General features: G+C 34.0%; 1 protein-coding gene across 1 annotated transcript in view; it reads left to right on the plus strand.

The window, feature by feature from the left end:
• The window catches only part of LOC105254334 (RNA pseudouridylate synthase domain-containing protein 2), a 161,832-nt gene that overhangs the window by 89,486 nt on the left and 58,041 nt on the right, over window positions 1-14,305 (plus strand). Inside the window, exon 3 of the mRNA XM_025410793.1 lies at window positions 6,037-6,124. Coding sequence (XP_025266578.1) covers window positions 6,037-6,124 — 88 coding nt within the window. The remainder of the gene's footprint in view (window positions 1-6,036; window positions 6,125-14,305) is intronic.

Raw genomic sequence — 14,305 nt, forward strand, 5'->3', positions numbered from 1 at the left:
ACGTAATCAATTACGCTTGAAATCGATTACTTAGAGTTATCGTCAATTATGAAATGTGGTTTCAATGAAACGTTGCAATTAGCACCACTCTTGAAACAAGCTGTTTGTTATCCACCTCCTCCCAACAATATGAATATGCGCGCCAACTCATAAATATATATATTAATTTTCACAAATGTTTCCATTTACATCCGTTGTCTCGCTCTCGTGAGGTTAAAATAGCCGGTCATTATTGCAAATTACAATTAACTAGTAATACACACGATGATGCATCGATGCAAAAACGCGAGCGTGCGATCTATGCATTACGCGACGTAATGTTTCGCCAAAACTATTATAGTAGGTTAAATTGGAGAGCGAGAGGTGCTTGACATACCTTTTATTAGACTACAAAAATAACCTCAAATTACAATATACGTATCGTGTGTCTCTCTGCAATAATATCGCTCTCTAATACAAACGTAATTCGATTTACGATCGATATTATCGCTCCACGAGAGATTTTCTATCGCTCGCGATTCTGCGGCAGCCTTAATTACATTTCTATCATCGGTCCGCAACGTTCATGCTGGCCGATAATCATTGATGAACACGTAAGCGCGCAAGAGAAGTCTTTTCCATCGACATATCGGGCGATATCAAGCGCGATCGCGCCGATCGAAAATTCATCGTGCAACGTCCCGTGTAATCCGATTTGCCTCGGTCCGATGCATCCGCGATTTCGACTAATTATGTCCACGTTAATTAAAACGTGTCGCGTACAGAAATATTAGGATCCATTAACGTAATGCACCGGTTGTTTCGAACGAAAGGCGCGGCCGGGCAGCGCGTCGCGCGCACGAATGTCGTTTATTAATTTTAATTAACGATCTGAAATTAAAATGATTCCTTCGTGTGAGAATAAGGCCTCTCCTTGGGAAACGTGCGCTATTGTTCTCGTGGGTTTCCGCTGTTTTATTTACGCGAAATATCTGACGGTCAATCGGGGAGTAAGAAACTTGTAGGTCACTTGTTACTATTTTGAATTTGTTTGTGGAATTTGTGATATATATCTTGATATTCATGAATTATATAACAATATTTCAATGTACCTCGTAAGAATTCTTGCAACTATGGAGGAGTTTGAAAACACTTTGGAGAAGCAGAATTTGAGTGGATCTTCGAGTCATCGCACAGAAAAAAATGGACATTCCTGTTTTGAAAATATATTTAGTATTTAAAATATTTGAAATCTTGAAATGAGATTATATTGCGTTAATTTAAAACAAACTTAATCATTTAAATAATTGCTTACTTGAATGAAGCCATTTTATATAGTTTAGTCAAGAAAAATATATTCTTATGATTTAAGATTTATTTTTCTCGAATAGAAAAGCAACAATGTTCGATAGAAAATAACATTTTTATATCAAAGATTATAATTTTCTTAAAGTAGAATTAAATAATTATATAATATTCTTGAGATGACAATTACAATATTAAAATAAGACTATAATATTATTGAAATTTATAATTATTAAATTCTTCTAAGAAGATTATAGATTGTCGCGTATATACAAGTTTTGATTTGACATTTATTTTTTTTCTGTATATGGTCAAATGAAGGAATTCGGAAGAACTTTGGAGAAACATTTAAAGTTCATCTTCGAATCATCACTCAGAAAAAATGGACATTCTTGTTTTGAAAATATATTCAGTTTTAAGCTGGAAATCTTGAAATGAGATTATATTGAGTTAATTTAAAACAAATTTAATTATTTAAATAATTGCTTACTTGAATGAAGCCATTTTATACAGTTTAGTCAAGAAAAATATATTCTTATAATCCAAGATTTAATTTTCTTGAATGGAAAAGAAATAATGTTGGACAAAAAATAACATTTTTAAATCAAAGATGATTTTCTTAAAGAAGAATTATTATGATTTTCTTAAAGTAGAATTAAATAATTATAATTAAATAATTGCTTACTTGAATGAAGCAATTTTATACAATTCAATATCAAGAAAAATATATGTTCTTATGATTTAAGATTTAATTTTCTTGAATGGAAAGGAAACAAGATTGGATAGAAAATAACATTTTTAAATCAAAGATTATAATTTTCTTAAAGTAAAATTAAATAATTATATAATATTCTTGAGATGATAATTACAATATTGAAATAAGACTATAATATTGTTGAAATTTAAAATTATCAAATTCTTCTAAGAGGATTATAAATTGTTACGTATATACAAGTTTTGATTTGACATTAATTCTTTTTCTGTGTATAGTCAAATGGAGGAATTCAAAAGAACTTTGAAGATTTAAAGTTGATCTTCGAATTATCGCTCAGAAAAAATGGACATTCTTGTTTTGAAAATATATTTAGTATTTAAAATATTTGAAGATGCAAATCTTGAAATGAGATTATATTGCGTTAATTTAAAACAAAATTAATTATTTAAATAATTGCTTACTTGAATGAAGCCATTTTATACAGTCTAGTCAAGAAAAATATATTCTTATGATCCAAGATTTAATTTTCTTGAATGGAAAAGAAACAATGTTGGATGCAAAATAATATTTTTAAATCAAAGATTACAATTTTCTTAAAGTAGAATTAAATAATTATATAACATTCTTAAGATGACAATTACAATATTAAAATAAGACTATAATATTGTTGAAATTTATAATTATTAATTTCTTCTAAGAAGATTATAGATTGTCGCGTATATACAAGTTTTGATTTGACATTTATTTTTTTTCTGTATATGGTCACATGAAGGAATTCGGAAGAACTTTGGAGAAACATTTAAAGTTCATCTTCGAATCATCACTCAGAAAAAATGGACATTCTTGTTTTGAAAATATATTCAGTTTTAAGCTGGAAATCTTGAAATGAGATTATATTGAGTTAATTTAAAACAAATTTAATTATTTAAATAATTGCTTACTTGAATGAAGCAATTTTATACAATTCAATATCAAGAAAAATATATGTTCTTATGATTTAAGATTTAATTTTCTTGAATGGAAAGGAAACAAGATTGGATAGAAAATAACATTTTTAAATCAAAGATTATAATTTTCTTAAAGTAAAATTAAATAATTATATAATATTCTTGAGATGATAATTACAATATTGAAATAAGACTATAATATTGTTGAAATTTAAAATTATCAAATTCTTCTAAGAGGATTATAGATTGTTACGTATATACAAGTTTTGATTTGACATTAATTCTTTTTCTGTGTATAGTCAAATGGAGGAATTCAAAAGAACTTTGAAGATTTAAAGTTGATCTTCGAATTATCGCTCAGAAAAAATGGACATTCTTATTTTGAAAATATATTTAGTATTTAAAATATTTGAAGATGCAAATCTTGAAATGAGATTATATTGCGTTAATTTAAAACAAAATTAATTATTTAAATAATTGCTTACTTGAATGAAGCCATTTTATACAGTCTAGTCAAGAAAAATATATTCTTATGATCCAAGATTTAATTTTCTTGAATGGAAAAGAAACAATGTTGGATGCAAAATAATATTTTTAAATCAAAGATTACAATTTTCTTAAAGTAGAATTAAATAATTATATAACATTCTTAAGATGACAATTACAATATTAAAATAAGACTATAATATTGTTGAAATTTAAAATTATTAAATTCTTCTAAGAAGATTATAGATTATTACGTATACACAAAACAATGAACGCATTAATTCATGTATACCAGTTTTGATTTGATACTTATTTTTTTTTTCTGTGCGCGAGTATCGACGATTTACGCTCGGTTCGCTAATCGCGCGTATTCCTTATCGTGAGATGTGACGGTTGACTGGATTTCAGAACGTAGCCAGGTAAACACGAGTCGGATAAAAATGCAAAGAGAGCGCATTACATGCGCGTGCACGTAGTGCACGTTGCGCTGAGTTTGTAGGCAAGTTTTACTTTTTAATTAGGCGTCACGCGCACGACGCGATTTCCTTCGCGTTCTCGCCTCGCCCATAATCCTTTCGCGTTTCTGCAAGATTTTACGTATTTCGCACTTACTGTTAGTACTTACGCGACGTCGACGTTTCGCAACACTCGACTTTACGACGTTTCGAGTACGATTTTCGCCATGTCGTATGTAAATTTCAGCGAGCATGTGTGGCGGGTCGCTTTGTCGAGAAAATTTCACGCGACTTCGCGAGCGGAACGTTGCGGGTTTACGAAACTTTCGGCGGACGGAAAGAGATTTATCACCGGAATCGCGAGATTCATGGCTGGCGCATCTCTCCTCCTCGAATTTGAATTTTTACGCATTATGAGGATGCGTTTATACATTGCCTTTCATCCCGCGTGATTAATCTGTATTTCGATGGACACAATCTCTCGAGGCTTTCCGCGAGTTATCATAAATACACGTCCGCGTGATAACGCAGGCCTGCAAAAAAGGGGGTCGAAATTTCTTTTTAAGATGCAATAGTGATTTTTGACGTAATTTTGTGCGCTGAATCCGAATCTGGCCGCCGAATTTGCGTAGCACGTTAGGTTTTTGAATTATTTGTAGTTGAATAGCCCAAAAATCGCTATTTTGGCCATGAATTTATTATGAGTAAACCAAATTTTTTGAAATATTTCTATCAATGGCATCGTATAGTACTCACTTTCATCTTTCGAATCCACTTTCGATTACCGTCGCACGATTTTTTTTTGTTCAGATATACAAGTTATAAGACTAGTCATGCATAGGAATTTAATAAGCCATTCTAAATCAACCGTGCCATCTTTCTATCTCACTACGAATCAAAATTAGGGTAAAAATATACATTTTTAAATACCTTCTGTTACCTTTCGAAATTAAAAATGGCGCATCCAATATGGCGAATAGAATCACAATAAAAAGGCATAAAATTTAGAAAAATTTATTAAAATGTGTAACAACTGTATTAGACATTTCTTTACAATATTTTTTTGACCAACCGAACCTGACATATGTCAGTCTTTTCAAATTTCAAGATTATGGATCTATCATATTGATGTCTATATAAATTTTCTTTAACATAAGTTTTCTTACGTCATACTTATATATCTCAGCGAAAAAAAATCGTGCAGCGGTAATCGAAAGTGGATTTGAAAGACGAAAGTGAGTATTATACGATGCCATTGGCAGAAATATTTCAAAAAATTTACTTTCCCCACAATAAATTCATGAAAATGGCCAAAATAGCGATTTTTGAGCCATTCAATTACAAATTACTCAAAAACGTGACGTGCTACGCAAATTCGGCGGGCAAATTCAGATTTAGCGCACAAAATTACATCGGAAATCGCTATTGTATTTAAAAAAAAAACCTCGCAGGCCTATGTAATTCAATGAGCCGGGCCAGAGCGACAAGAACCGCGTCGCAAAAGTGCGCCTGCGAGTTTTCACTTTCTGCGCGCGATTCCGCGTCCCCTCATTGTCCCGAGGACGCGGGGATTTTTTTGCACGATAAATTTATCGTCGCCATACGTCAGCTCGCGAGCCTCTGGCGCAAAGTCTGACCAGCTCGTCCACTTATCTACCGCGCCCTTTATTTCAGTCGCGTAGTGACAAATCACGCCGGCTTGTGTGTATCTCCGTTTTTAATCGAGGGTCCGCCATAAATTCGCCGAGTAACCGCGCGATTTTTGCGGGCTTTCGCGGATAATCCAGCGGCGGGGCCGGCAAAAATTGTAGAGCGGTCGCTCCGGAACAAAATAAAATTTCCATTCTGGAGTTAAGGATGTTCGATAAGTACCGGGGCACTTTTCCCGGCGTACTTTCGCGCCATTATCATCGCGACGTTACGTACATGGAAACGAAATGATATTTGTTCGTTTTCTATTATTTTTCGCTATCTTTTAAAGCGTCGCGGCCACTCTCTATTGTCTCGTAAAGTTCTATTGTTTTATATCGTTTTTGTATGAGTCATGTATGGAGAAGCGCGGTTTCATATACATTGCGGAGTCGCATGTAACCGTGAGCCGACCCCCCACAGGGCCGGTCACTTATCTCTACTGTGTTCTTTGTTCCAGGCGAAATTGGAAACGAAAGCGCTGAAAGCAAAGAGGCCGGGATTCACGGACGAGCGATACAACGAGACCAGTTATTACGTGGAGCACGGTCAGTATCTTCTATTAGACGTTTCGAATTTAATCCCCTCGCGACCCGAGGCCGCCTTTAATGCATCCGCGGATTTAATGCGCCTCCCCTGTCCCGTGATTCGCGTCTCGCATTCCGGGTTGAGGGATCGCGACACAGCATTATTTCGCGCGCGTCAAATTTGCTCGTCCTCCGCTTTTCGAAAGAGAATCAAGAGAGAGAGAGAGAGAGAGCTCTCGACGCTGAAAACATGCCTGGTGCGGGCCTTTAAATGGGATCGGTTAATTTTCAGCAACAGTGTTGGCTTTACACTCGCATACGCCGGTCCGCCAACCGCGAATCAAATAATCGCGGCTAATCCCCAAGATAAACACAACCGGCTGCGATAATCCGTCGACTTGTTCGCCCTTGTCGGAAACGGGCGAGTGGGAAAATTGAATCCGAAAAATGAGGACGGAATGGTGGAGTGAAAACTACGATGCAACTGATTTTACGAAGCTCCGGCGTACATTTCCTTCCGTTATCATCGATTTCCAATTTCTCCATTATTTTCGAATTTCCAAGCAATTTAGATAGGTTAAACGACGATCGTTTTCGAATAAAATTGTTATTTGATTGACAAGTTTTTAAGCTGATAAATTCTTCAAATATAATAATGTAATGTGCGCGTCGAGAAAAAATATCTCTTACAAAATATAATATGTACTTTTAAAATAATATCTTATACTTTAGACGATCTGTGTTCAGTTTTTTGAGCACTCGTTGCAAATAAGACAGAAAAATCTGTCAGCTATAAATTAAAAATTTTTTTATTAATTTCGAATTTCCAAGTAATTTAGATAGGTTAAACGAGATCGTTTTCGAATAAAATTTTTATTTGATTGACAAGTTTCTAAGCTGATAAATTCTTCAAATATAATAATGTAATGTGCGCGTCGAGAAAAAATATCTCTTACAAAATATAATATGTACTTTTAAAATAATATCTTATACTTTAGACGATCTGTGTTCAGTTTTTTGAGCACTCGTTGCAAATAAGACAGAAAAATCTGTCAACTATAAATTAAAAATTTTTTTATTAATTTCGAATTTCCAAGTAATTTAGATAGGTTAAACGACGATGGTTTTCGAATAAAATTCTTATTTGATTGACAAGTTTCTAAGCTGATAAATTCTTCAAATATAATAATGTAATGTGCGCGTCGAGAAAAAATATCTCTTACAAAATATAATATGTACTTTTAAAATAATATCTTATACTTTAGACGATCTGTGTTCAGTTTTTTGAGCACTCGTTGCAAATAAGACAGAAAAATCTGTCAACTATAAATTAAAAATTTTTTTATTAATTTCGAATTTCCAAGTAATTTAGATAGGTTAAACGACGATGGTTTTCGAATAAAATTCTTATTTGATTGACAAGTTTCTAAGCTGATAAATTCTTCAAATATAATAATGTAATGTGCGCGTCGAGAAAAAATATCTCTTACAAAATATAATATGTACTTTTAAAATAATATCTTATACTTTAGACGATCTGTGTTCAGTTTTTTGAGCACTCGTTGCAAATAAGACAGAAAAATCTGTCAGCTATAAATTAAAAATTTTTTTATTAATTTCGAATTTCCAAGTAATTTAGATAGGTTAAACGAGATCGTTTTCGAATAAAATTCTTATTTGATTGACAAGTTTCTAAGCTGATAAATTCTTCAAATATAATAATGTAATGTGCGCGTCGAGAAAAAATATCTCTTACAAAATATAATATGTACTTTTAAAATAATATCTTATACTTTAGACGATCTGTGTTCAGTTTTTTGAGCACTCGTTGCAAATAAGACAGAAAAATCTGTCAACTATAAATTAAAAATTTTTTTATTAATTTCGAATTTCCAAGTAATTTAGATAGGTTAAACGACGATGGTTTTCGAATAAAATTCTTATTTGATTGACAAGTTTCTAAGCTGATAAATTCTTCAAATATAATAATGTAATGTGCGCGTCGAGAAAAAATATCTCTTACAAAATATAATATGTACTTTTAAAATAATATCTTATACTTTAGACGATCTGTGTTCAGTTTTTTGAGCACTCGTTGCAAATAAGACAGAAAAATCTGTCAACTATAAATTAAAAATTTTTTTATTAATTTCGAATTTCCAAGTAATTTAGATAGGTTAAACGACGATGGTTTTCGAATAAAATTCTTATTTGATTGACAAGTTTCTAAGCTGATAAATTCTTCAAATATAATAATGTAATGTGCGCGTCGAGAAAAAATATCTCTTACAAAATATAATATGTACTTTTAAAATAATATCTTATACTTTAGACGATCTGTGTTCAGTTTTTTGAGCACTCGTTGCAAATAAGACAGAAAAATCTGTCAGCTATAAATTAAAAATTTTTTTATTAATTTCGAATTTCCAAGTAATTTAGATAGGTTAAACGACGATCGTTTTCGAATAAAATTCTTATTTGATTGACAAGTTTCTAAGCTGATAAATTCTTCAAATATAATAATGTAATGTGCGCGTCGAGAAAAAATATCTCTTACAAAATATAATATGTACTTTTAAAATAATATCTTATACTTTAGACGATCCGTGTTCAATTTTTTGAGCATTCGTTGCAAATAAGACAGAAAAATCTGTCAACTATAAATTAAAAATTTCTTTATTATTTTCGAATTTCCAAGTAATTTAGATAGGTTAAACGACGATGGTTTTCGAATAAAATTCTTATTTGATTGACAAATTTTTAAGCTGATAAATTCTTCAAATATAATAATATAATGTGCGCGTCGAGAAAAAATATATCTTTTACAAAATATAATATATACACTCTTAAAATAATATCTTATACTTTTTACGATCTGTTCATTTTTTCGGGCACTCGTTGCAAATAAGACGGGAAATTCTGTCAGCTATAAATTTAAAATTCAAATCGAACGACATAAAGAAACGGTTATTCTAATCTTTCGATCGCGTAAGGGTGCCCCGTGGCGAACTCAAAGGAATGCTTCAAAGGGCTACAATATTCGCTTCGTATGCTGGTGTACGCCCCTTGTCGAACAGCTTTAATACATCTCTTTGTAGAATAAAACTGTCGCGTCATATATAAACTCCGGTATAACTCCGATACGTGAAAGATATTATTTGTATGGCAGTTAAGTCAATATATTTCGATTCGGCTGGTTTATCTTGCCAATATGTGTCCCGCGATTCGAGTAACCGGATGGAAAAGAGACTAGCTGGGGGGACGCAACTTTTCCGTAGTCTCGCTTCGTGCGAAATTGTCAAACGCATTCGCAGGCAGACACGAGAGCTCATTATCGCCATGGCGGGTAAATCCGCGATAACGGAAGGCGAAGAACGCGAGAAATCCGAGATTGCTCGCTGGAAATGGAAAAGCTGACCGGGAGATAATTAAATTACCATTTCGACGGGAGGGGGACTTATCGTGTGCCAATACGTGTGCCCGATAATCGATGCGAATACCATAGAGACGTCGCTCCATTCCGTTTCGTTTTCGCGAACTCGCGACATTTTTCCAGCTTCACCAACGGATATCGTTTCGAGCAGAAATTTAACGATTCTAATCTGCTGAAGCGAATCGAATACGTTTGTTTTCTCCCGATGCCGCAATATTTATGAAGTCAGGAGATAAAGATTTTTTCTTTTTTTTTTAACTTTATTTTAACATCGACGACATTTTACGTTTGCAAGTAATAGGAATCTGGATTGAATTATAAGCATTCTTAAATTTACATATTTATTGTTAGAACATGAATTTCAAGATGTTATTTTGAAATTATGTAAGAAAGAGTTCTCTTTACAATTTTATACAAAAAATCCAAGTTTTTAATGAAAGACTGTTTTATAAAGATTCGGTTTTGTGAGAAAACTGACTTTAAAAAAGTTTCCATTATAGATGATCTATTATAAATATACAGGGTGGCCTCGAACATAAAATAAAAGTTAGTTAAAAAAAATTATTTTATTTTTATAAAAGAAAAAGATTTTTATTTTTTATTTTTATCGTTTTTTTCAAGAAATTTATTTAGTTTCATTTTCTTTTTATTTCATTTTCTTTTCACCTTTTGTTCTTCCTTCATCAGAGGTTTTTGAGCGATAATTTCTTAAGGAAGCATTTTTCGACTCATGTTTATAGGAAATTTTTTGTTCAGAATTAAATTTCCTATAAGATCTCAAAGTCTGGCTGGAACGTTCGGGGCCACCCTGTATACTTTCCTTCATAAATTAATACTAATTATTAGGAAAATAAAAGTATGCCTGTCTAACGTTCCACAAAAAAACCTAGGCAGGACAGGAAATGAAAATTATTTGATTTTTGAAACTTTACGATAAACGATCAATCATATGGGCCTTCCAGACCCATTATATCCAGATATTCTTATTATACAAAACTCGCGAACAATTTTTCACTCGTCTAATTTTATTCTTATCGAGTAAACGAAATATTAGACCGGAGGACGACACGTCGCAATTTTAGCGCTTTTATCTCGAGAAGGAGAGGATCTCGTGCATCGTGCAGGTCGCGTACGGAGCGTTCGGTTAACTTTTCAGTAGTTCGAGTCGGCGTTTCTCTCGCCGCGCCTCCTCTCGGTTGGCGCGATTAACGTACAGTATATCCAGCGTGAAGAGAAAAGCTCCGGTGCCGTCTCGGGTGGGAACGATCGGCCGGCATTGTCGGATCGGGCGATACGTGAGGCACGCCGACGTGAGCTCATTATCGCGAGTTAGGGTTGCCGTTGGCGATAACGGCCGTTTGCGGTGCGCAAAGAGAGAGAGAGAGAGAAAGAGAGAGAGAGAGGGAGGGAGGGAGAGAGAGAGAGAAATGAGGAGAAGGAAGTTGAGGTGAGAATACGGAATTGCTGTCGGCGGAAGACGCACGAAGAAAAGGCAAAGGGATAGAGAGAGAGAGACAGAGAGAGAGAGAGGGAGAGGAAGATAGGTGGCGAAGGGTAACGGGGGCCGTTACAGAGAAAGGGATCGATCGATTGGATATTTAGACGGGCGACTGGCAATATCGACAACCAATATCTGCTCCACATTCGAATAATAGAGCTGCGCGAGCGACGCATCTCCCTCCCTCCCTCTCTCTCTCTCTCTCTCTCTCTCTCTCTCTCTCCCTCTCTCTCTCTTGTCGGCGAAACAAAGACCTATTAATGCCACTTGGAAGATAGACAGCTGCACGTATGTTCTCCATGACTACGCCTCCGCCTATTCTCTCCTATTCCCCGTGCATCTTGCGCCCCTTAAATGCACGGCTCGATCGAGCCCGAAGACGCCACGGGACGCTTTAGGTATGTGTGAGAATTAAGGGCGGCGCATTGTCCAGAGTAGGTCAAAAGAACTTGCCTTTCCAAGTTATACACACGCACACACACGTACTCGAGGAATAATTTCCCGCTTGCCTCCTTATTTCCTAAGGAGAAAGATTCGAGCGATTTTCAGTATTTGCTCGTAAACAAATATTTGAGGAGTATCGAAGACTTTCGGGCAGTGCACTGAGAAAAAAATCTGGTTGCGTTAATTAGAATTCTGGTAGATTCAACCAGTATGTCTGTTGAAAAATGGACAACCAGAATTCTTGTAGGAATTACCAGATGAATCTCATTAATTTCTTCCTGTTAAATTTACCAAATTTTCTGGTTAATAATTAATATATGATTAATTAATATATGATTAGTTTAATAATATTTATCACACGCTTTAATATTTTAAAATTTATTGAATTTAATTTATAGGAATTCTTAATAGTATGTGTAATAATATACTTAATTTTAAAATACAAAGTATTTTAAATTTATCAATGAAAGTACTTTGAGGATATAAATTTTGCAATTATTTTTTAATCTCTAAACGCTAGTCTCTTACAAAATTTTTTTTCATATCGTGATAAATTATTTTTCTAACAAATTTAAATTGAAAAAATTTAAATTTATCAATTCTGAATTTTTAATTCGCGCACTGAGAAAAAATCTGGTTGCATCAATTAGAATTTTGGTAGATTCAACCAGTATGTCTGTTGGAAAATGGACGAACCAAAATTCTTGTAGGAATTACCAGGTGAATCTGATTAATTTCTTCCTGTTAAATTTACCAAATTTTCTAGTTAATAATACTAAACTTGTCAACACCAAGTCGTCTAAAATTTTTTCCATCTAATTTCAAAAGTCTGTTTAATATTCTGAATTCCAATACGATTATTGCATAAATTCAATCTAGATTAATGAATAAATTATTTTAAATTCAGTTTGTTAGAAATTAAACTCATAAACAGTGACGAAAAAAGAGGATGCAGCTCAAACACACACAATCAGAGAGCTAGCATCCTCTTTGTGGCACTACTGCTCGTAAAAGAAAAAAAATATACTTTGGATTTAACGTTAATACTAATTCTTTATATACATTTCATGGCAAATATTGAATACGAGTTAAGTTAGGAAGCAAGCAAAGAAATTAATGTAACAAGAAATTTGATAGATCCAACCAGAAAATACCAAATCCTTACAGTAAAATCTATTAAACGTTCTAGTTATAAAAAATCGAGTCTTATCATGATAGTTAGAAATTCTTGTTTGATTTAACCAAAATGCCTTCAGTCATATATGTCTTGTTGGTACAATCAAACGATTTTACTCAGTGCGTAAATAATATTTTTATACACTGAGAAAAAATCGGGTTGCATTAATTAGAATTCTGGTAGATTCAACCAGTATGTCTGTTGGAAAATGGACGCACCAGAATTCTTGTAGGAATTACCAGATGAATCTGATTAATTTCTTTCTGTTAAATTTACCAAATTTTCTAGTTAATAATACTAAACTTGTCAACACCAAGTCGTCTAAAATTTTTTCCATCTAATTTCAAAAGTCTGTTTAATATTCTGAATTCCAATACGATTATTGCATAAATTCAATCTAGATTAATGAATAAATTATTTTAAATTCAGTTTGTTAGAAATTAAACTCATAACAGTGACGAAAAAAGAGGATGCAGCTCAAACACACACAATCAGAGAGCTAGCATCCTCTTTCTGGCACTACTGCTCGTAAAAGAAAAAAAATATACTTTGGATTTAACGTTAATACTAATTCTTTATATACATTTCATGGCAAATATTGAATACGAGTTAAGTTAGGAAGCAAGCAAAGAAATTAATGTAACAAGAAATTTTATAGATTCAACCAGAAAATACTAAATACTAAATCCTTATAGTAAAATCTATTAAACGTTCTAGTTATAAAAAGTCGAGTCTTATCATGATAACTAGAAATTCTTGTTTGATTTAACCAAAATGCCTTCAATCATATACGCCTTGTTGGTACAATCAAACGTTTTTTCTCAGTGTGGTATCACTTGGAATTTTGATGGAAGTTACAGGGTCCCATCTTGCCGAGTCTTATTCGGCCGAATTGCGGCTTTTACCATTTCGATAGTGGTAGTAGGCACTTCGTAACGGCACAAACGCCGGATTTGGAAGCTCTGAAATCCAAAACGTCGGCTTATACCGTCGTGCGCTGTACACGATGGGATCTTCACCATCTGCGATCAGCTATCCCGGGCCGACACACACACACACACACACACTTACATACGCATTCGCGTACACTTACGACATACGAGCAAAGATTGGGAAGGCCACGGGTTTCTACGTGATTCAAATCTAGATCCGACCCTATCCCCAAGTTAAGAAGCCCGGCGTACGTTATCGAGCCGAGAAATCCTGGGTCTCGGTAATTCGGCCTCCTCTTTCCCTTTTCCACCTCCGTATCTCTTCTTCGCATTTATTCCCAGTGAACACTCCGGAGAGATCATTTCAAGATAAACATCATATTTTGTGTGAATTAATTATAAATTATCGTTGATTCGTTTGGAGAAAAATTTAATACGTAAGAGGGAGATGGTTCCTTACTCGAGGTCATGATTGAGATCTTTCGAGAAGTATTGTACCGTCCTCTTCACATTATCCGCCAATGTGCGGCGCTCTAATTGGCCACGAAGACACTCCTCGTGGCTTTGTACCCGCCTCGTCCAAAGACGAGTCTTGGCACCTTCTCATCCGGTGCTTTTTATGAGAAGAGAATATGTTGGCAGCCCTTAGCGATTGCGGGAACACGAGCTCGTTCGATGGCCCATCTGTCGGAAGCTCTCGTGCGATATTTCCTGGGTG

The sequence above is a fragment of the Camponotus floridanus genome, unplaced genomic scaffold, assembly GCF_003227725.1.
Source record: "Camponotus floridanus strain SB8 unplaced genomic scaffold, Cflo_v7.5 scaffold35, whole genome shotgun sequence".
NCBI lineage: Eukaryota > Metazoa > Arthropoda > Insecta > Hymenoptera > Formicidae > Camponotus > Camponotus floridanus.